Raw genomic sequence first — 24,239 nt, forward strand, 5'->3', positions numbered from 1 at the left:
CAACCACTGGTAGGACGTACAAGACCAGCACTCAAAACACTGTAACCCTTAATGACATTTCATTTGTATCCTATATATTCCTAAGGTTCTAACGGGACCTGAAATTCGTCGAAACTTCATTGGATATTTTCGTAGAGTCATAATATAAAAATATATAACATGGAAGCATTTAAATAAAACATAATTGAATGGTATCTAAATTAAGGAACTTACCTCAAACATGGACAAAGAAATACGATCGATTAATCCAATACTTTTTCTTTTCCTCGATCTAAATTTGTACGTTGCTTTTTTTATCTATATAATCAAAGTTAGCTAATTCAAATTTAATTCTATTCAATTTAATCCAAAAATCTTATTTTAGAAAATTTATGCTTTCGCCCCTAAAATTTTGAAATCATTACAATTTAGTCCCTAACTCATAAAAATAAAAATTCATGCAATTTAGTGCCAACCCATACTAGCTGAATATCCATGAAGTCCCTAGCAATCCCTATTTTCCATTTATTTCACATTTTTACCATGAACAATTTCTATTTTTTAATTAAATCCCTAAATGACAAATTCATCAAAAATTCCTTTACAAAAGTTGCTCAACTATCATCAAACATTCATTTTCATCCATGAAAAATAAAAAAACAACTAATATACATTGATTTTAAAACTTTAGACTTTTAATAGATTTGCAAATTAGTCCTCGGGCTAGCTAGATTAAGCTACAACGACTCCAAAAACATAGAAATCATTAAAAATGAGATGAAAACTACTTACATGCATAAGAATAAAGGTTGGACAAATGCTTGGATGGTCTTTAATTTCTTCCTAGGTTAATTTTTGGATGAAGAATGAAGAAGAAAGATGGTACCTTTCCTTTTTCTTATTTTAATGTTAGTTTGTTTTATTAATTACAAAATTAACCTTACTTATAAACCTTTAAACATACTAAAACAATGTCCAAATTTGTGCACTAATTATAATGGTCTAATTACCTTTTAAAGCTACTCATACATCAATTTCATAGCAAATTGACACCTTTTTCTAGTAAACCCAAATTTTACATTTTACGCGATTTAGTCATTTTTATTAAATTAAACATGCAAACAATAAAATTTCTTCACGAAATTTTTATGAAACACTACTAACATGATGTAAAAATTAAAATAATTTTAAAATAAATTTTCTGAAGTCAAATTTGTAGTCCCAAAACCACTGTTTCGATTTCACTAAAAAGAGGCTCCAAAACCACTAATGGGGAGGATTTGCTTAAGTCCCATTGTCTTGTAGTGTGACAACCCTTAGTATTCAAGTAAATGATGATTTTGACATAGTGAAATAGACTAACATATTCCACTCAAGGTGCTTGATTCAAGGAAAGTTGTGTTCTCTTATTGTTGATAGTGGTAGTTGTGCCTATAACAACCTATTTTCAGTGAAATTAGAATAGTGATTTTGGGACCACAAATTTGATGATTAAATTATTATTTTATTATTTCAATATCTATGGGATGTTAGTAAGGTCGTATTAAATTTTTTTTAGGAAATTTTGATGTTTGCATGATTAATTACTTGAAAAAGACTAAATCGTAAAAAGTGTAAAAGTAGAGTTTTATTATTTAAAAGGGACAAATGACTATGAAATTTTAAATTAAAGGACTTAAATGGTAAGTAAACCATTTAAGTTTATAGTGGACAAATATGGGCATGATTTTAATGTTTTATATGGTTATTAAATAAGGTTAAAATGGTAATTTAATAAAAAAATAAAATAAAAGAAAATAAAAAGATGGTATCATCCATTAGTTGTCTTCTCCACTGATTTTTAGGGTTAAAAAACACACCATTTTGATGCTTTGAAGATTCGACTAAGTCTAACTCTTGCAAGTTGGTGTTTTAAGGTTAGTTTTTAATGATTTTTATGTTTTCGGGATCGTTGTAGCTTAATCTAGCTAGCCCGAGGACCAATTTGTACAACTGTTAAAGATTGAGGGTTATGCCATGAAATATTTAGTGTGGTTCTTGATGTTTAATGATAGATTTTGAGTCCTTGTTGATAAATAAACGAGTTTTGTAAAGTGATTTTTGATGAAAATTACATTTAGGGACTTGTTTGTAAAATTAGTAAAAGTTCACGTTAAATTTATGAAATGATGGTTTGTATGGGTTGATATAGGTACCTAATAAAATTGGCTAGCTTGAATGGGGGATGAAAATGCTTAGATTTCAATTTATGAGCTTAAGGACTAAGTTGTGAAAAGTTAAAATGTAAGCGGCAAAATGGTAATTTTGCATAAACATGAATTATGGATTGAATCGAATAATAGAAGTATTAAATGGATTGAAGTTAAGGTAGTTAAATAGTCCTTAATTGCATTCAAAATTGAAAATTACTCTGACGAGATTTGGTGTGATGTAGTTCTCATGCGTGCCGCCCATTTGCGTCTTGGTAAACTATGGCAATATGATCGTGATGTGGTTCACCATGGTAAATTGAACCGTTACTCCCTTGTGTTTAAAGTAAAGAAATTTACTCTAGCCCCTTTGGATCTGAAAGACGTACACAATGATCAACTGAAGATGAAAAAGTTTTGTGATGGGGTTATAGGGAAGAAAGATATAATTGAAAAGGCAGAGAGAAAAGAGGCCATTAGTGATAAAAGTCAAAATACAAATGATCCAATGGTGAGTGAACCCTCTAATGGTAAAAACAGAGAGCGAAATTTATTTGCAAGTAAAAAAGATGTGATGAGAACCCTGTGCCACAAATAACCTTGTACCCTTGTGAGGTTTAGGCAAAATTATTTATCTTTAGCTAACCTTAACAATTTTTTTCCTAGTGTCTTTACATCTCTTTTTCAGGATTATAAGGACGTTTTCAATAAGGCACCTGAAGGTTTACCACCTTTGCAAAGCATAGAGCACCAAATTGACTTAGTACCCAGTGCAACAATTCCAAACTGTCCAGCTTACCGAAGTAATCAAGAGGAAACAAAGGAGTTACAAAGGCAAGTGGATGAGCTATTACAAAAGGGGTACATTAGAGAAAGTTTGAGCCCTTGTGTCGTCCCTGTCCTATAGGTGCCTAAGAGGATGGTTCATTCTGAATGTGTGTTGATTGTCACCCAATCAACAAAATAACTATAAAGTATTGACATCCAATCCCTAGACTTGATGACATGCTTTATGAGTTACATGGTTCAACAATTTTTTCTAAAATTGATTTAAAAAGTGGTTATCACTAAATTCGCATGAGGGAAGGGGACGGATGGAAAACAACCTTTAACCAAGTTTGGATTATATGAGTGGCTTGTTATGCCTTTCAGTCTAACTAATGCAGCTAGTACTTTCAAGAGATTAATGAATCATGTTTTAAGGCCTTATTTGGGTAAATTTGTGGTAGTATATTTTAATGATATTCTAATTTACTCAACTTCTTTAGATGATCATGTTTTCCATGTTAAATATATTTTGGACATTTTAAAAACTAAAAAGTTATTTTCCAACCTTGATAAATGCACTTTCTGTTGTGATAAAATAATCTTTTTACGTTTTATAATAAGTGCTCAAGGTATTCATGTCGATAAGGACAAAGTAAAGGCAATTAGGTAGTGATCCACTCCTAAATCAATTATCGAGGTGAGATCTTTCCATGGTTTTGCAAGTTTTTATAGATGTTTTGTGAAGGATTTCTCCACTATTGCCGCCCCATTAACTGAGGTTATTAAAAAGTTTGTGGGTTTTACATATGGAGAAGCTTAGGAAAGGTTTTTCAAGCCTTAAAGGATAAATTATGTTCTACTCTAGTTCTTAAATTACATGATTTTTCTAATACTTTTGAACTTGAATGTGATGCTTCAGGTATTGGAATTGGTGCCGTGTTGATGTAAGAAAAAATTCCAATCGTATATTTCAGTGAAAAACTGAATGGGGAGCAATTAAACTACTCAACTTACAATAATGAGTTGCTTACATTAGTTTGAGCTCTACAAGTTTGGCAACATTAATTGCTGCCACATGAATTCATTATGCATAAGGATCATGAAGCCCTAAAATGGTTACAGGGATAAAGTAATTTGAGTAAGAGACAAGCTCGATGGGTAGAACTTATAGAGATATTCCCATATGTAATTAAATACAAAACAGGTGGAGAAAATATAGTTGTCGATGCCTTATCTCATAGATATTCTTCGATAAATACATTAAATGCTAAAGTATTAGAGTTTGATCATATAAAATATTTATACTTAAGTGATGTTGATTTTGCAAATATTTTTTTCCAATTGTGGGAATGGTGCTTTAACAAGTTTTATCTCGTAGATGGGTTTCTTTTTCACTTAAACAGGTTATGTGTTCGACAATGTTCCATGAGAAAGTTATTAATTCACAAGGCACATAGTGGAGGATTAATAGGACACTTTGGTGTGGCCAAAACACTAGATATTCTATAAGAACATTTTTATTGGCTGCACATGAAGAACGATGTTGAAAAGATATGTTCTAAATGCATTGCTTATAAACAAGAAAAATCAAAGGTAATGCCTCATGGGATCTATACTCCTTTTTCGATTCCTTCTTCACCATGGGTAGACTTATCCATGGATTTCGTTCTTGGTTTGCCATGAACAAAAAAGGGTCGAGATAGTATCTTTGTTGTTGTTGACAGGTTTTCAAAATTGGTTCACTTCATTTCTTGTCAAAAAAAGGATGATGCTACACATTTGGCTAACTTATTCATTAGAGAGGTGGTGCGCCTACATGGGATACCTCACACCATTGTATCTGACAAAGACGTAAAGTTCCTAAGCCACTTTTGGAAAGTGTTATGGGGTAAGCTTGGTACTAAATTATTATATTCTACTACATGTCACCGACGGACAAACTGAGGTAGTTAATCAAGTCTTAGGTGCTTTACTATGAGCTGTTTTAGGTAAGAACCTTAAAAATTGGGAAGGGTGTTTACCATTTGTTGAATTTGAATATAAGCGATCTATCACTCTATATATAGCTATTCCACATTTGAACTTGTTTATGGTTTTAATCCACTAATTGTACTTGATCTTGTGCCATTGCCTATAGAAAACATTTCTAATTTAGATGGGGAGATGAAAGCTGAATTTGTGAAATCCATGCATGAGAAAGCAAGACAATGAATCAGCAAAATAAATGAAGTGAACACCAAAAATGCTAACAAGGGGCGCAAGCAAGTTATCTTTGAGCCTGGTGACTAGGTTTAGGTCCATATGAGAAAAGAATGATGTCTGACTAAACGCAAGACGAAGTTAAACCCACGTGGTGATGGACCTTTTCAAGTACTCAAGCGCATTAACGACAATGCATATCAAATCGATCTTTTCGGTGAGGATAATCTTAGTGTCACTTTTAATGTTGCTGACTTTTCTCTTTTTGATATTGTAGATTCGAGGATGAATCCTTTTTGTAGAGGGGGAATAATATGAGCAGCTCGATCCAATTCAAAGGCCATAATAGAGATGAGATTAGTTTCCCTCAAGGCCCAATCACGAAATCCGAATCCAAACAGCTAAAGTCAAACCTCAACTTATTCGTTCAAGACTTTATCACAAAAAAATTTTGAGAAGAAGAGTTGAAGCGTCAAGACCAGGGAATTTGGAGCGAGGATGAATTAGAGGGGATTAATTTTGTTTGTGGGCCTAAACTCTTAATCTATTATGACAAGCCCATGTGGATAATGTTAACAAGCTTAAGCGTTTAATTTCAAGGACCCTAATCAATCCTACAAGCTTAGGGGTTTCATATTGGGTTCAGGTCCTAGGCTTAATTTTTATTATACATGAGCCTAATATTGTATTTATTATCTCTTATTATTTTTTTATTTTTTTATTACAAAGCTTTTATAATTATTAAGTATTTTAAGTTATTTAGGAGTTTTATGTTAACAAGAAAGTTTTGTTTAAAATTATTTCTTGTTTAGATTAATTAGAGTTTTAGTATACTTTAGAGTTTTATTTGGATGTACCTAGCTAGCCTATATAAAGGCTTCTTCATTGTCCATTAATGACACAATTGTTTTCATTAATAAAATTTTCAACTCTGGGAGTTTGGTATTTGTGCAATATTTATTTCTTGTGATTTTTAAAAGTAGTTTTTTTCTCGATTTTCTTCAATGAGTCGTGGGAATTCATTCTTCACCCTTCAATTTGCCAAGGATTATTTCTTGGAGGGTTGATAAGAGTCATTTAATTCAGTTTGTTGGGAATTAATCTCAAAGGGTTCAATTGAACATTTATCCTTTTATCCAAATTAGCCGTCGGTTTATTCAATCCATCTTCCACTTTTTAATTTCGTCTATTTATTTATTTATTTATATATTATTATTTGTTATTTTTTCTTAAATTTATTCTTTTATTATTTTCGACTTCTTTATTACTAAGTTTATTTATTTTTTCTTTTCAGATCAGATCCAAATCTTTCCTTTTCGAGTTTAACAACTTGAATTCAATCTTTCTTCCCCTTCCTCCGCCTTCATTCTATATCACCTTGCACTTGTAAAGGACATCGCCTACAGATTTTTTATATTCACATAGATTATCCTCAGGGACTAAGTGCTGTCACATCACTAACTGTTTCCTCTATTTGAATACCCAGTTTCTCAATCATCATACAAGATACATACGAATGGGTAAAGCCATTATCTATCAACACCAAATAAGGAATGTCAGAAATAGTAAAGGTACCTGCTATCACATTAGTAGCATCACGATCCCCTCGGCGTCTGGCCACATACACAAGTGTTGGTTGCCTCGCATAAACTTGTCCAGCACCTTGTGCTGCTGCTCGGTGTCTCTGATATACATTTCCTCCTCTATTCTGCCCTTGAGCTTGTTGTGGTTGCTAACCATCTCTCTGATTTGGTGCACGATTCTAACCTTGTACATGCATCTTCTCATTCAGTTGAGGACATTATCGGATCTTATGGTTCAGTGATCCACACTTTAGGCATGCACCCATACCTCGCAAACACTCACCCGAATGTCTCTTGCCACATGTGGCACATTTTTGAATCTGATCTCTCCCTGCAACATAGTTCTTCTAGGGTCATCATCTCTGGCTCACTTAACTACACGTGGAGCGTGTCCATTAGGACCGAAATCTCTCTTAGTTGGAGCTCTCACTTGTTCCTTCCATTCGCGCTTAATGCGCCTAAACTCTTCACAAATCTTAGTCTTCTCTACAAAAGCTTCGAAGACTCTCTCTTGCAGAGGAGCCACCTGCATCATTAAATCTGATCTAAGTTCTAACTGAAATCGGGTGCAGTTATCTTGCTCATTAGCCACCATTCTTGGAGCATAACAGTTAAGCCTCAGGAACTCTGCCTCGTAATCAGCCACAAACATACTACCTAGCCTCAGCTCGATAAACTCAATTCTCCTAGCTCAACGTATCTCACTCCCACATATTTATTCTAGAAGGCCTCCAGAAAATAATCCCACGTCAAACAATCAGTTTGGGTTTCCCTCACGATGGCTTGCCACAGGTAATAGGCCTCACCACGTAGAAATGACACAGTCCTTTTAAGCTTCTATTCAAGGGTACACTCCATATCATCAAGGATCCTTTCTGTATCCTCTAACCAATACTCAGCTACAGCGGTGGTCGTCCTAGCAATGCCCCTAAACAGTTCAACCCTACTTGATCGGAGCCTCTCAACAATAGTGTCATGACTGTTAGCACCAGATTGGACACCTGTCACTCATTCCAAAACTTGTAACATGGCCTACGATGTAACCTCATTTGTAGGCTCTTGCTAACTCTCGTTAATGGTAGGTGCTCACTCCATATTATTTGCAATAGGCTCAACAGTTTGCACCCAAGACGCGGATGAGTTGATTTGGGTTCCTTGACCCGATTCCCCATTGCTCTCATTCCCCTAGTTCTAATACCGTTAGTACTTATTTTAAAGTTTTATGCTGTCAAAAGAGAGCAGTTTATCGCTATCACTCAAAGATTTTTCAATCAAAATTTTGTTTATCGCTTTTATACGAATTTCACTTATTTATTGCTTTCACAATCTAAAGTTGTCTCAGTCTAAAAGTTTTCTATAGTTTCTTATAGTGTCACAATCTATAGTTTTCACAATTCTATACTTTCAAAGTCTATAATTTCACATCTAAACAACACTTACCTCGTATCGGCTTCAGGAGGTCTTGGATTTCTTAATAACAAAGCACATGTAGCATGTTTTATGATGCATGAAGTTTTTCGAAAAACATTTGTTACCCATAGTTCGTGTTCTGAACCGGACTCTGATACCACTAAATGTAACCCCTCAAACTGGGACTAGACGTTACAGCTCAATTTAAGTAATTACATGGGCCATAGAGACAGCCAAAACGTTTTTATAAGAAAAAATCACTTATCTTGAAAATATGTCATTTTTAAAACATTGTGTTCCTTTCAATAAAGATTTATTTGTTCCTTTTTAATTAAAAATATTCATATTGTAACTTAGTTTTTAAATCACAAATTTGCAGCGACTAATAATCACTAAAACATTTATTGTCGATACCTACCACATAATCGCAGTTAAATTGCCACATAGCTTCCTCCTTTCACAATTCCACCCCATGCATGTGATATGGCCATTTTAACACATATGTTTCACTTTTCACATATTCATGTTCATAACTCATATTTCTCACTTTTTACACATTTGCATGTATCGTGCTCACATTTTCACATATCACATAGTTTTCACTTTAGCATGCTTTAATATACATACGTATATTAAAACATGGATCTTAATATACTTATACATATATCACATGTTTAGATCATCACATATCAATCTAGCCATAAATCACATAACATAGAGTTCAGATCAACATAACATATATCACATATCACAAATCATGGATTTTCACAACACTTAATAGTTTAGGACACTTGTATTCATCTTTGATTGAGTTTTTCAACTCCACTCGAGTACTGAATGAACTCAGAAATTAATTAATTAAATATCATTTTATTAAAATAAATAACATTATATTTTACTTAAAATGAGAGTTAGGTCCTACACCTTAAACAGATCTAAACTTTACGCTCCCTTGTAGAAGTCTCGTTTGGATCTTGTCCTGATCGTAAATCTAATCACACAATTAACCCATTTTAGTCTTGATATAATTGAATAACAAAAATTTTAATATAAGATATAATGAGAAATTTGAATGCTTGAATTTGTCACTCTTGCGATGTCACACTATTTGTTTCTTGGAAGATTGTTGTTTGGCCCTTCATGTTGACCCGAGATCATGTTAGTACTTAAGGTTTTTGATATAATAAAAGTAAATACAAAATTTCTAGGCCCTATACCATTCAACCATGTCAAAATAATTCTAGGACGACAGATTTTCAATCCCTAAACTTCACTTATGGTTGTTTCATTACTACATGACTAAAGGAACAGAAATGGAGCGAAATTGATAGTTGGATAATCTAAAATAATTGAATAAAATAAAATAAAATATTTGTTTTAGTCACTAGGGTAGTCAGTAAAAGAAAGAGAAATAAAAAAGGAAGAAATTAGTCATCGGTGGCAGCGATAGTGATAGTTCGGTGGTGTGGTACAGTGGTCCGATTGTGTTGCAAAAATACAATTAGGGAGGAGGGTTCCGTCACTTTCAATTGAAAGAAAAGAGAAAAAAAGTAAAAATAAAAGAAAATAGTGGAGGAAGAGATGGCCCACAGTGGTTACGGAGGCGACCACGATGGCTCAGGGTGGTGTACGGTGGAAGAAGGGAGGGGGAGCAAGTGGAAAAGGGAAGTAAAGGTTGGTTGTGGACGGTGGTGATGTGGTGGTGAAAATAGGCTTATGGTGGAGAAAAGAAAAAGAGTGGTGGTCGTGGTTTTCAAAAGAGAGAAAAGTAGGGTGGAGAGGAGAAAGAAAAAGAATAAAATTGTGCAAATGGGGGTGTATGGCCGGCTAGGGTGTTTTTGGTGGTGAACACTTGCACTTTTGGTAAGGGTGAGGAATCGAAAAGGTAAGGGAACATAAGATCAATAAGGGGGATGTGTTTAACTTAAAAAGACAAGTTTGACTTGCTAATGGAGGAAAAGAATCCTCCCTATATGACAACATAGGTGGACGACAAAGGCCTGAATGCACAAGCTAATAAGGTGAAAAAATTAAATAAAAATAATGAGCACATAGGGGTTCGAAACAGGGACTTGAAGGATATCTAAGGAGCACTTAACCACTTGATCACTACACTTCCTTATGTTCAATAATACGTGAATAATTTTAAGACATAAGAGCTAGCAGTTTCACCCTCTTTACTAAATTAAAATTAATTAAGAAAATTGGATGTGACAAGTCGGGTTGCCCGATCCATGGACAGTTCTAGCAATAAGAAAGCAATGTTCACAAAGTATTTGAGTAAATGCTCTAAAAGTATATTCACTAACTTTGAATGAAACACAACTAAAAGATTACAAATTACGGGAAAACCTCTATTTATAGTTGAGCTCCTCAAATCCAACGGTACAATTTACTTTATATCGATGATTGAGAATAAACGAATTTACAATTTGAGATTCTTAATGGATTGATTCAATCCTCTAAAATTACAAATTCAAATCATATCATATTACAAATATTGTAAGATTACTTTCCATATTTACCAAGGTAGCCCTAATTTTCCTTAAGTGCTTCATTGGGCCACTAAGGCTTTAAGTAGATGGGCTTCTGTAACATCCAATATTTTTATTATTAGTGGCACAAGTTTGATAACAACGAAGTGTTTGGTTTACTGGTTTAAATGCTCATTAACTATTCTAGTGGTCCTAAGTTCAAGCCCTCATGTCACATTTTTTTATTAAATTTTTACAGATTTTTCCTATGTGCTTTTTGAGTTTTTGTCCACCCCTAGTCACCATGTTTAGGAGGATTCCTTTCCTCCATTAAGAGTCAAACTTACCTTGTGACAACCCAAATTAGACCCTGGTCGGAATGTGGTTTCGAGACCACATTATCGAGCCAAAAATTTATTTTCGTGTTTTAATTGCATAAATTGTTGTGTGACAGTGAATAAATGAGAAATTAAATGCTTAATATTAGCATTAGGATTGTGAATTCATTCAAAAAGGACCTAGTTGACGAAGTTAGAAAAGATGATAGATGAATTATAAGGATTAACTAATAATAGGTTGAGGAAGCATGGCTTTGCATGTCAATTTGCCCATAAAATTCATGGTGGCCGGCCAAGGAGTGATGATGCTCCACTCATTCTAATTTAATATGTTTCTTTGGTGAACAAATGATGGGGATAATAATAGAAAAGGGAACAAAAAAAATGGGTGTCATACTTGCCATCTCCTAGCCGAAAAACCAAGAAAAAGAAGGGGAGAAAAGAACTTGGAAGGAATTCGGCCATTGCTTGTGCCTAGGGGGAGTGTTTGATGTTGTGGCATGAAAAATGAGGGAGTTTGAATGCTTAATAAGGAGGGAAGAAGGAGTGTTCATATTTTCTTTCTTTTGCAATTGTTCTAACTAGAGGAAGAAGAGGAAGCAAGATTCGGCCAAGGTGGTCCTTTAGACCAAGGTATGTTCAATGATATTTTTGGAAGCTTACCCTACCTTTGGGGTGATGAGTCTAGATTCTATCTATTCCATGGTTGGATTTGGGGTTGTTGGAGAGTTAGGATTCGGCTAAGGAGTTTAAAAATAAAAGCTAGTTGATACCTTGATGCTATTAGCATGCTAGTTATATGGATGTGTTAAGTTGCTTGTTATGTTAGCATGAAAGTTGAAAATTGTTAAGCTATTTTGTTGGAGGTGCCGAACTTAGGACTAGGAAGAGAATGAGTATTCGGCTAACATAGTGGAAAGGTGGTGTTGCCGATTGCTAGATTTAGACTAGGGGAGTGGCTATAATGGGCATTAAGATGTGGAACTTAAGAAATGTAGTTATATGTGGACTTAAATGATGTTATAGTTGACATTGTACATGTATACATGCATTTCGGCCATGGTCTTTGCTTGAATTTGAGATTTGTAATGTGATTTTCCTAAATTGTCTATGAATTTTTGGTTGTTGATCCCATGGTAATGGTATATTGAATCCATGAAAATCTAGTAAGGTTGCATTCGGCAACTTGCTTGGAATTAAAAATTGATGTCTAAGCTTAGGTGATTTCGATGATGATATATATATATATTCATAAGTATATTTAGTTGATTCGGCTTTGGTAGTTGCATGAGGTTATTGGCCGAATATACTAACATACATATACATGTGAAATTGGATTGTAAATATTTAGCAAGGTGGTTAAACTAGTTAAATTATTGATTTAGCTCAAGGAGTTAAAGGAGGTGAATCGAGCAAAGGCAAAGAAAAGGTTATCGAGTAGCCGAGTTGGAACCGTCTTACCCAACACGAGGTAAGTCATTAAGCATGTAGTTGGTATTATTTCAAATGGTCATAATGTGTATGTATTGATGCTGAATGGAATGAATAAATATACATATATGTATATATGCATTTACGTATGTGATGATGAAATTGTTGAATGAAAGAAAAGAGGTAAGATGTACTGAGTTGTTGATCTCGGCACTAAACGTGCGGGATAACCATTTATGACCATGAGATTGGCGCTAAGTGCGCGGGATTAAATTGTACAGCACTAAGTGTGCGATTCGACTATGTTGCACTAAGTGTGCGAAATGAATATGATGCACTAAGTGTGCGAATTGACCATGCGGCACTAAGTGTGCGAGTCTGACTATGTAGCACTAAGTGTGCGATTTGATTACGTAGCACTAAGTGTGCGAGTTGATTATATAGCACTGAGTGTGCGGGCTCAATATACATTCGTGAATCATTATGGACACTATGTGTGCGACACCATTGAGTCGATCGCGGACAGCGGATCGGGTAAGTGTCTTGAGTACATGGCTAATATGTGCTATGCTTATACTTGGTGTTGAGCTCGGTAAGTTGAACCTATGTGACAACTATACTTGAAGTCACGTACATAAAAATTTATCGTAGGATGGGTGAAAGGCCGTTTTGTTGTTTGATTGTAACGAAAATAAATTGATTTATGAAAATGCTTCAATGTCCTATTGATGAGTATATGGATTGTGAATGCATGAATTGATATGAAATTGAATCGATAGGTTGGAGGAACTATGGCATGGTTCGGTATGGATGGAGTAAATTGTCTCATTCCATTTTGTTTCCTCTTGTGATAATGTTATTGATGTATAGTAGTGCATTGCTTATGACTTACTGAGTTATAAACTCACCCGGTGTTTCCTTGTCACCCATTATAGGTTGCTTGGACTCATCTATTTTTGCGGGGTCGGGCCGTCATCGAAGTCATCACACCGGATAGCAAGTTTTGGTACTTTCTTCTTAGTGTGCTTAGAAGATCATTTTGGCATGTATAAGCTAGTACGTTGTGTTTGAATTATGGCATGTAAACTTTAAGCCATGCGAAAATGGCACGAATGTTCGATTGAGTTGGATCAAGGGTAGGCATGAAATGGACCTAGTTACTTTCGTAACAGATGCTGGCAGCAGCAGTGTCATGAGATTGAAAAATCACTAAAAATAGTAGGAGTGGAATTAATTGATGAATAAATTATGTAATCGAAGCTCGATGAGTCTGCTTTCATGAGGAAGTAACGAAAAGATCATATGGGCAGTATATAAAGAGATAATCAGATTCTTGTGGGACAGGGCCAGAACGGTTTCTGGATTCCCTGCTCCGACTTCGGAAATTCATTATAAATTAACCAGAGATAATTAGGGGTCGTACCATATATGTACAGATTCCTCTCTGAGTCTAGTTTTCATAGAAACAAACGGCATCAGTATTGAAGCCCCGTGCAGGGAGATATCCAAGTCGTAATGGGCAAAGGTCAGTGTTGTCGACCCCTGCAACTTGGGAGACTTTGACTAATAAACTGTACTAATTGGCCCAACCAAAATTCTTGAAAAAATAAATATATGGGCACATGAGTCTAGTTTCTGGGAAAAATTACGAAACTGATTTTCGAGTTACGAAACTCAAGATATGATTTTTAAAACGACTAGTACACAGATTGGGCAGTGTCTGGAAAATAAATTTTGTAAGGGGTTAAAGCCAGTTAACACCTCGTGTTCGACTCCGGTGTCGGTTTCGGGCTTGGGGTGTTACATACCTTAAGTTTAGGGTGCATGATCCCCCTTTTCACTCCATGTCTCTCTCCCTTGCCAAAACTTCTCATCCTTGCCATAGAAGATGTTCATTGAACCTGTACCTAGTTGACTAGTCTATTCCCACTCTTCCAACCTTACATTACCGTCCCCTCCTCTCTCTCCTCCACATTTTCTCTTTTTTTCTCCATTTTAACTTATTTTCTCTATTATCTAGCCACCACCTTTTCTCTTTTCATTTTTTTTGCTCCCTTTCTCCATTGTGACTGACTTGAGCACCTCCTAGCACTGTACCTTTTCGCCACCACCACACCACCCTTCTCCATTTTCCACCTCCAACCGCTGCCAAATCGTCACTAGACTGCCACTGAATCACCGTCGAATCATCGTCAAATCGCTGCTAGACCGTCGCTGTCATTGGTGGTTGATATTCTTCTCTTTTCTTCCTCGTTTCATTGTCAACCTTTTATTTTGATTAATCTTATATATTCTTACTTTATTAATTTTTTTAGATCACTCAACTCTCGATTTAATCAAGTGTGTAAGTGTGGATTACTTGATCATCCATTTTCCCTCTCAAGTGTTTTCCTCTCTTAGTTGAATGGTAGAGGGGCCATAAGATTTATGTTTAGTCATTTATTTATTATTTATGAGTAACTACATGCCTTACCCTCTTCAAGGTCCAAACAAAAATCATAGGGGAGATCCTTAATTTTGCATTGGAAATCATAAAATTGAGTGTCCAAACCTATGGAGTAAATAATGGTGAGATTATTAGTAACCAATTTATTAGTGACAAATTACCTTCAATGGATATTAACAATAAACACTACTCGAGTGTTCGATACATCTTTTTAGCTTGATTAAAACGAAATCGATACTAAGGATTGTGGCATTTTGGATCTACGATGAAAAGTTTGGGATCAATTCTACTTGTTGAATGTGATATAGTTATTTTTTATGTAAATAAATTAATTGCAACAAATTGTGAGTACACTAAGTAATCAAAGAGGAGTTGAAAAAGTAACCGAGTATATTTTATGAAATGCGTTAAATATGATGTGATTATTGCTATGTTAATGATGTATGTGTAGGTCTCATTCTCATGCCATGTGTTGCATTGCTTATGTGATATGTTTGATGATTGAAATATGTGATATTTATATATGAGTATGTGAATATTAGGATCTATGATCTAATGTGTCAAGCATGATTAAAACATGTTTAAGTGATAAGTTGGTGGAATATAAATATGTGAGCATGTCCACATGCCTTAGTGTTAAAGTGATTCACATGTGTTTAATAGTGAAATTGCCATGTTAGATGCATGGGGTGGGATTTTGTGAATGGAGGAAGTAAGTGGCAGTATATTTGCATATCAATGGTGGCTTGTCCACAAAGTGTTATCAATGGCAGTTTATGTAGAAACCAGTGTTGGTTTGTCTACAAATGATGTTTTAGATGGATGAGTTCTGGGGAACTCGATATGAGATGTGTAGCAGAGATGGATAGGAACTTTTTAAAATATGCATCGATATGACCATGCATGAGTATCAGTGTTATAACTTATGAATATTATGATGTTTGATAATGCTTGCTTGAAATACCTTGATATGTATGTGAATATATTTGTGTTGATTTTAGACTGGGCCTTTTAAAGCTCACCCACATTATGTATGTGTTTCAGATAATCTTCGTGGTTAGGACTTAGATTCGATCATTAGTGATGCTCTCGGAAATGTTTCTTTTACGATTGTGGATTTTTTTAAGATTTGGAATTTTATAGACTTTATGACCTCTTACTTGGATTTTATTTTGGGATAGACTATTGAACTGTGGCGTGGGATTTTCAAACTTTAGACATCAGATAATTTGCATGGACTTTTATTATGGATTAAATAATTTGGTATTTTCTTAATAAAATCATTTTTCGTAAACTTAATTTATAAAATTTTAATTTAAATATCATCAAGTTATTTTACAAATAATAAACATGGTTTCGTTTTAAAATTTTATGAAAACATCATATTTATGAGAAATACTAGCACGTGTTTTTCAAAGATTAAACTAACGTACTTCAACTCAAGTTTTCACCATATCTATGGCCCATGTAATCATTTATATAGGGCCGTAACATATTGGCCCGATTTGAGGGTTTACATTTAGTGGTATGAGAGCCCGGTTCAAAACTTGAACTATGAGTAAAGTATTTTTGAAAAACTTCATGCATTATAAAAGGGTATTTTTTTAAAAAAATTAAAAATCTGAGACTCCTGAAGCTGATCCGAGGACAGAATCGAGCCCTAAACCAAAGAGTTGAACAGTAGCCCAGAGAGATCAATGTCAGAGTAGAGGCAAAAATGCCATACAGAGGTAGCGAGCACTGGGTCAAGGTGCTAATCGGGCAGATGCGAGGCATTCAGCACTTGTGTATACAATTAGACGCAGAGATGATTGTGATGTAGTAAGCGTAATAGTAGGTAATTTTACCATTAATTGTATTCCATACTTTGCATTAATTGATGTTGGATCTACCCACTCGCATGTGTCTTGTGAAATGGGTGATAAATTGGGAATTCGAGTAGAGGAGACTATAAGTGATGTAACTATCCGTAGTCTCTTAGGAAAATCTGTGTATGTGAACAAGATATATCAGGGATGTCCATTGTAAGTCCAAGGTGATGTATTTCCTGTAGATTTAATGGAATTACCTTTTGGGGAATTTGATCTCATATTGGGCATGGATTGGTTGAATGAACATCGGGTTAGCCTTGACCGTGATACGAAATGGGTTACCCTAGGGACTCTGGATGGGAATGAGATAATGTTGATTTGAGGGCATCAGAATTATTTATCGAATATGATTTCTGCCTTGGTAGTGGATAATCTGATTCGTAATGGATGCGGGGCCTATGTAGTGTATATCTTGGATACGAATCTAGATGGTGTAGTGTTGGAGAACATTCAAGTGGTGAAAGAGTTTTTAGATGTCTTTCCAGAAGAGTTTCCCGGTTTACCTCTAGAACGTGAGGTTCAATTCAGAATTGAGTTATTGCCTGGATAGCACCGATGTCCATTGCACCTTATCGCATGACACCTAAACAACTTAAAGAGCTCAAAGTGCAGTTATAAGAGTTACTTGATTGTTGCTTCATAAGGCCAAGTATATCATTGTGGGAGCTCTAGTGTTATTTGTGAAGAAGAAGGATGGGTTGATGAGGCTTTGTATCGATTATCGTCAATTAAACAAACTGACTGTGAAGAATAAGTACCCTTTACCGAGAATTTATGACCTTTTTTAACAATTTAGGGGTGCCACCATTTTCTCCAAGATTGATCTGAGGTCAGGTTACTATCTGTTACAACTGAGAGAAGTGGATATACCAAAAATGGCTTTCTGGACTCGGTATGGGCACTACAAATTCTTAGTAATGCCTTTCGGGCTTTCAAATGATCCTGCCACTTTCATGGACCTCATGAATAAAGTCTTCCAGCCTTATCTTAATTAGTTCATAGTGGTATGTATCGTTACATCTTGATCTACTTCAAGTCTGAGTTGGAGCATGAAGAACACAGAAGTTTAGTTCTTCAAACCTTATATGAGAAAAAGTTGTATGTGAAACTTAGCAAGTGTGAGTTTTGGCTTTGTGAAGTGATGTTTTTGGGACATGTGGTATCTGCTAAGGGTATCCGTGTTGACCCCAAGAAGATCGAGGCTATTCTTGATTGGAAGTAGCCTAAGACTGTTAGTGAGTTTCAGAGTTTTCTTAGACTTGCTCAATATTATCAGTGGTTTGCAGAAGGATTGTCCTTGATTGCTGCACCGATGATAAAGATATTGGTAAAGAGTGCACCGTTTAAGTGGACTGATGAACAACATGCCAATTTTGAAAAGCTCAAGGTAGTGTTAATTGAGGCCCCCGTATTGATCCAACTCGAGTTTGGAAAGTATTATGTGGTTTATAGTGACACTTCTCATACGAGTCTTGGGTGGGTATTAATGCAAGATAGGAAAGTAGTGTCTTATGCTTTGAGGTAGCTCAAAGTTCATGAGTGTAACTAACCTACGCATGATCTTAAATTGGTTGTAGTGGTTTTCACTCTTAAGTTATGAAGGCACTACCTTTGTGGGGAGAGGTGTATCATCTACATAGATCATAGGAGTCTTAAGTATCTCCTTACCCAGAAGGATTTGGAATTAAGACAAAGGCGTTGGATAGAGCTACTAAAATACTACGATTGCACTATTGAGTACCATTCAAATATGGCTAATGTCGTGGCCGATGCATTGAGTAGAAAAATGACGGGTGAGTTAAGAGTAATGTTTGCTAGGATGAGTTTGCTTGAGGATGAAGGTTTACTTATTGAGTTAAAAGTGCGACCTACTATGTTGGAGGAGATTAAGTTGAAATTTTTATCGGATACATCTTTAGAACCTCAGGTAAAACTATCGAGGAGGGTAAGACTTTAAATTTTTCTTTTAATTCTGAGGGAGTTTTGTTCTACCGTGGGAGATATTATGTACCTTCAGATTTAGAGTTAAAGCAGTCTATTTTTAGGAAAGTGCATAATAGTTCTTACACTATGCACCCCCGAAGGAGTAAGATGTATCGGGATCATCATTAGTAGTATTGGTGGCCGAGACTTAAACATGATATGATTGACTTTGTGGCAAGATGTTTGACATGCCAACAAGTCAAGGCTGAGCACCAATTTCCTTCTAGGTTGCTCCAATCTATTTAGATTCCTAAGTGGAAATGGGAGCATGTCACCATGGATTTTGTTAGTGGGCTACCTTTGACGCATTCGAAGAAAGATTCTATTTGGGTGATTGTTGACCGATTAACTAAGTCTGCCGATAAGAGCCAGTGCATACCGATTATTCGTTACAAAGGTTTTCAAAATTGTATATTTCTGAAATTGTAAGACTTCATAGGGTACCAGTTTCTATAATTTTTGATCGAGATTCTTGTTTCATGTCTCTATTTTGGAAGAAGTTGCATGAAGCTCTTGGTACAAGGTTGAACTTCAGTACAACTTTTCATTCGCAGTCTAATAGGCAGTCTGAGAGGGTTATCCATATTCTCAAAGATATGTTGAGAGGTTGCGTGATTTATTTTTGATGCAGTTGGGAGGAACATCTGCCCCTTACTTAATTCACATATGATAATAACTTTCAGTTGAGCATTTAGATGGCTCCTTTCGAAGCTCTATATGGACGCAAGTGTAGGACACCACTATGTTGGACTAAGTTGGGAAGAAGAAAATGTCAGGACCAGATTTATTGCAAGAGACTGAGAATATTGTAAAGATTTTTCGGGATCGTATGAGAATGGCATCAAATTGACATAAGTCATATTCTAATTTGAAGAGGAAGGATATAGAATTCAGTGTTAGTGATCGAGTCTTCTTGAAGGTTGCACCTTTGAAGAAAGTGTTGAGGTAAGGCCACAAGGGAAAATTGAGTCCAAGGTTCATATGACCCTATATCATCATTAAGAGAGTTGGACCAGTGGCATATCAGCTAGACTTACCTCCAAAGTTGGATCGTATCCACGACATTTTTCACAAGTCCATGTAGAGGTGATATTGATTTGACCCTTCTCATATAGTTTCGATTGATGAGATCGAGGTTCTTCCAGATTTTTCAATTTTTGAGGAACCGGTACAGATCCTTGATCGTAAGGTAAAAGTTTTGTGAAGGAAGTAGATTCCACTAGCGAAAGTTTTATGGAGGAATCACGACACTAATTAGGCCACTTGGGACCTGGAAGATTTGATGTGACAACAATATCCTCACCTTTTCCATCAGGAAAATTTCCAGGACAAAATTTGTTTTTGAGGAGGGTAAATGTAACAACCCGTTTTCAATGAAATTTGAACAGTAGTTTCGGGGACCACAAATGTGATGAGTAAATTTTTACTTTTATTATTATTTTAATGTCTATGGGATGTTAGTACGATCGTATTAAAATTTCGTTAAGAAATTTTGATATTTGCTTGATTAATTAAGTGAAAAAGACTAAATCGTAAAAAGTACAAAAGTAGAGTTCTATTGGTTAAAGTTATCAAATGGCTATGAAACTCTAAAGTGAATGGACTTAATTGGAAATTAGACCATTGAAAATGTTAGTGGACTTTGATGGGCACAATTTAAGTGATTCTTAAGTTAAAAACTAAGGTTAAAATATTAAATTAAGAAATTAACCTAAAATTAAAGTAAAGAAAAGATATATCATCTTCTTTAGATTATTTCTCCACTAAAAATAGGGTTAGAAAACTCCATTGTTGAGGTATTAAGGTTTAGCCAAGTCCCTTGCTTGCATGGTATGATTTAATGTCACGGTTTTAATGATTTTTATGTTTTTAAAGTCGTGTTAGCTTAATCTAGCTAGCCTGGGGATCAATTTGTAAAACTATTAAAGATTGAGGGTTATGCCATGAATGCTCTTTTGTGATTCTTGATGTTTAATGATAGATTGTGAGTCATTATTGATAAATAAACAAGTTTTGTAAAGTGATTTTTGATGAAATTTCTATTTAGGGACTTGTTTGTAAAAATAGTAAAAGTTCATGTTAAATTTATGATGATGGCTTATATGGGTTGGATTAGGTCCCTAGAGCAATTGGCTAGCTTGAAAAGTGGATTAGAATGTTTATATTTCAATTTATGAGCTTAAGGATTAAATTGTGAAAAGTTAAAATATTAGGGGCAAAATAGTAATTTTGCATAAATATGAAATGCAGACTAAATTGAATACTAGAGATATTAAATGGATTGAATTTTTCTATTTAGATCAAGATATACCACATACGGATCTAGATTGGGAAAAGCTAAAGCTTCGGATTTGTCAATTACGTTCTTATGCTCTAGTTGTCGAGGTAAGTTCGTATGTATGGATTACTATATTCATGTTATTCAATTGTATGTTATTATGTATTTATAATGCTGTTAATCAATATATATATCCAAAGAAATGCCATGATGGTTATTGAGTTTTGGTTGAACCTTAGGAATTCGTAGGATACAAATGACATGTCATTAGGGATTTCATGTTTCGGGTGCTGGTCTTGAATATCCTACTGATGGCTGAGGTCCTGCATTTGTTGTGGGTACTCCAGAACTAGTGTGAGCAGCATCATGTAACTTACATTTCGACCCACAGCTCGTGTGAGTAGGCCCATTTCACAGCTCGTGTGAGCAATGATGTAAAAGAAAGGTTACGGTTATATGTTTAAGCACACTTCGTGGGAGCTTTCCCGAGTATCCGATGATATTCTAGTTGGTTCAACGGGCATGAAAAGGAAAGGAAATGGTAAGTGTTCAAATTAAATATATCATGTACTTATGAAAAGGAAATGGAAATTTAAATGGTATGAACAAAGACTTGAAACATGTATAAATGCACTAACTTGTGTATTTGTTGATGTTGTATAGGCATTGTGCCAAGTTTGTCGTATTAGTTGATGCTTTAATTATGCTATTTACATTATGCAAATGATTAGTAAGTTGAGCTTATGTTATACGAACTTACTAAGCATTATGTGCTTACATAGTTTTCTTTCCTATGTTTTATAGATTATTAGAAGCTCGATCAATTTGGAAGTTCGTTGGAGATCTATCACACTATCTAGCATAAATATCAGTAATTTTTCATGTTTTGGCCAAGTTTATAATGACATGTAATGGTGGACTTGTAATGGTGATTAGCTTAATGTTTATTAGATGTTTTGGTATGTATAACGTGTGCAAGTTGTTTTGGTTGATACCTTTTGATGCTTCCAAACTATGATATTATAGGTATCTTATGCATGTTTTGGAATGGATTATTTGGTAAGTTTACTTGACGCTAGTAGTTGATGAATGAAAAGTAGTAAAGTATGCATGTTTAGGCAAGTTTTAATGTTTGCATTTGAGGTGCCTTGAATGGCATATTGGTTGAATGATTTAGGACTATTGAATTGGTTATTATATGCATGTTTTAGTAAGGTTTTGAGGTCTTGATTATGTGCACAAACGACCTATAGTTTTATGCATGAGTTGGTGTTGGAAATGGCTTGATTTTGGGCAAATTCATGTCTACATTCCCTAAGACACGGGAGTGTGGCTCAGCCGTCTGTGACACACAGCCTGGCGACACGACCGTGTGCCCATTGTAGGTTCTTTTGCATGCAAGTCAGTTAGTTACATGACCTAGCATACGACCTCGCACACGGCACACGACCTCGCACACGAGAGTTACACGAGTGAGGACACAACCGTTTGTCCCTGGTTTGCACGTTACATGGCCTGAGACATGGGCATCTGTCTCAGTTGTGTGAGGCACACGGCCGTGTGACCCCTGTATTCAAATTTTTCTAACTTTTTGTTAGTCTTTCCAAATGTTTCCAATTTAGTCCCGAATCGTTTATAAGATATTGTTAGGGCCTCAAGGGCTCGATTTATGGACAATATGCATGTGAATGATTTTTTATATTATGTTTATAATAATGTATGAAATTTATATTCTAATGTTCTGTTTGTACAGTAATTCTCTGTAACCCTAATTTAGTGACGAATACGGGTTGTCGAAACCACTTTTTTATTTTGCAAAATGGGAATCGACTTTGAAAATAAAATGGGAGTCACCACCGATCTTTTATTGAGGTGTGATCGGTTCATTATTAAAAAATGATTTTAGGGCTGCGAATTTTGAGCAAACAGGTTCGGGAGTCGGTTACGTACGAGGTAGGGTTAGTACCCTCGTGACGCCCAAAATTGGTACCGAATTGATTGTTTAATGTCTTAATGTCGAAATTTTGAAAAGATTTTAAAATACGATCTTTTTATCTTGAATAAAATGAATTGGATGATAAGGCTCACTGATTTTAAAGAAATAAATTGTCACACTCAATAAGTTAGACTGCAACATTTCAAATCCTCAGAATTAAGTTTATCTTTTGACTTTTAAAACCTATGCATTTTGAGAAGGATATCTGATTATTTGGGTCAAATGAGAAAATCAAAACCCAGTAAGTTAGGGTTTGATTTCACAAAATTCCTAAATATCGAATATTGCCTTTATTTGTTAGAAAAATTCTCGTCTCGAAAAAACAACATGTCATACCCAATGCGTTAGGATACAACGTATTGAATCCCCGAGAATGAGCTTTTTATTTATGTTTTGATTAAAAAAGATATTCGGTTTCTTAAATCCCGAGGAAGATTGGAATCCAGTACGTTAGGACACAATCTTTTCGACAATCCCAAATGTCGAATATTGCGTTATTTTTGGAAACTTTTGCACAAAATAACTTTGTCATTTGTAATATTTTGAATAAATAAAACGATTGAATAATAATGTACCACGCGAAATGATAATTCGGAAACTAAAATGTACACTAATGAGCGACAAAGAATCCATAAATACAAATAAGCAATACAATACACATAAGAGCAATAATCTTACATCACATATTACAAATACTAACAGTAAAAGCAAATGAATTATAAGGAATATCATGCAAATAAAAACAAACAAAGCATAATAAGTTTTAAAATAAAATAAAAATAAAAATAAAAAACATGCAAGGGAGAAGATTCAAAATTATCAATGTACGATAAATTATATGCATAAAATTTCGTCATAATAATGTATATATACGAGTTTGCAATAGATTTAAAGGAAAATAAAAAGAAATACTATGTAAAAATGTAATAACAAAATGAATTTAAAGCAAATACATAAGAAAAATATATTATATACCAAATAATATACATACATAATAATATATAAAAAGGTTGAAACAAGTGAAATATATGAAGTAGGGTTTTTAAAAGAAAATAATTATATATATATAGGAATAAGTAAAAATATATAATAATATATACAAAAGTTGAAATGAACAAAATAAATTAAAATAGGGTCCTAGAAAAAATAAATTATATATATGTATAGATAAATAAAATGATATAATAATGTATTATATACTCGTGTATGTTTTAATAAAATGAATTAATATAAATTGTATATAGATATAAAATAGTATTGTATAAAAATGTTAAAACCTAAAATAATATTACAT

At 34.6% G+C, this 24,239-nt stretch overlaps 1 protein-coding gene across 1 annotated transcript; it reads left to right on the top strand.

Moving 5' to 3' along the window:
* The first annotated feature begins 2,418 nt into the window (after window positions 1–2,418).
* LOC107911189 (uncharacterized) lies at window positions 2,419–3,075 on the top strand. Its single transcript, XM_016839069.1, has 2 exons — window positions 2,419–2,679; window positions 2,857–3,075. The coding sequence occupies exons 1-2, from the start codon at window positions 2,419–2,421 to the stop codon at window positions 3,073–3,075; spliced, it is 480 nt and encodes a 159-aa protein (XP_016694558.1).
* The last annotated feature ends 21,164 nt before the right edge of the window (window positions 3,076–24,239 follow it).

This window comes from Gossypium hirsutum, chromosome D11 (assembly GCF_007990345.1).
Source record: "Gossypium hirsutum isolate 1008001.06 chromosome D11, Gossypium_hirsutum_v2.1, whole genome shotgun sequence".
Lineage (NCBI taxonomy): Eukaryota > Viridiplantae > Streptophyta > Magnoliopsida > Malvales > Malvaceae > Gossypium > Gossypium hirsutum.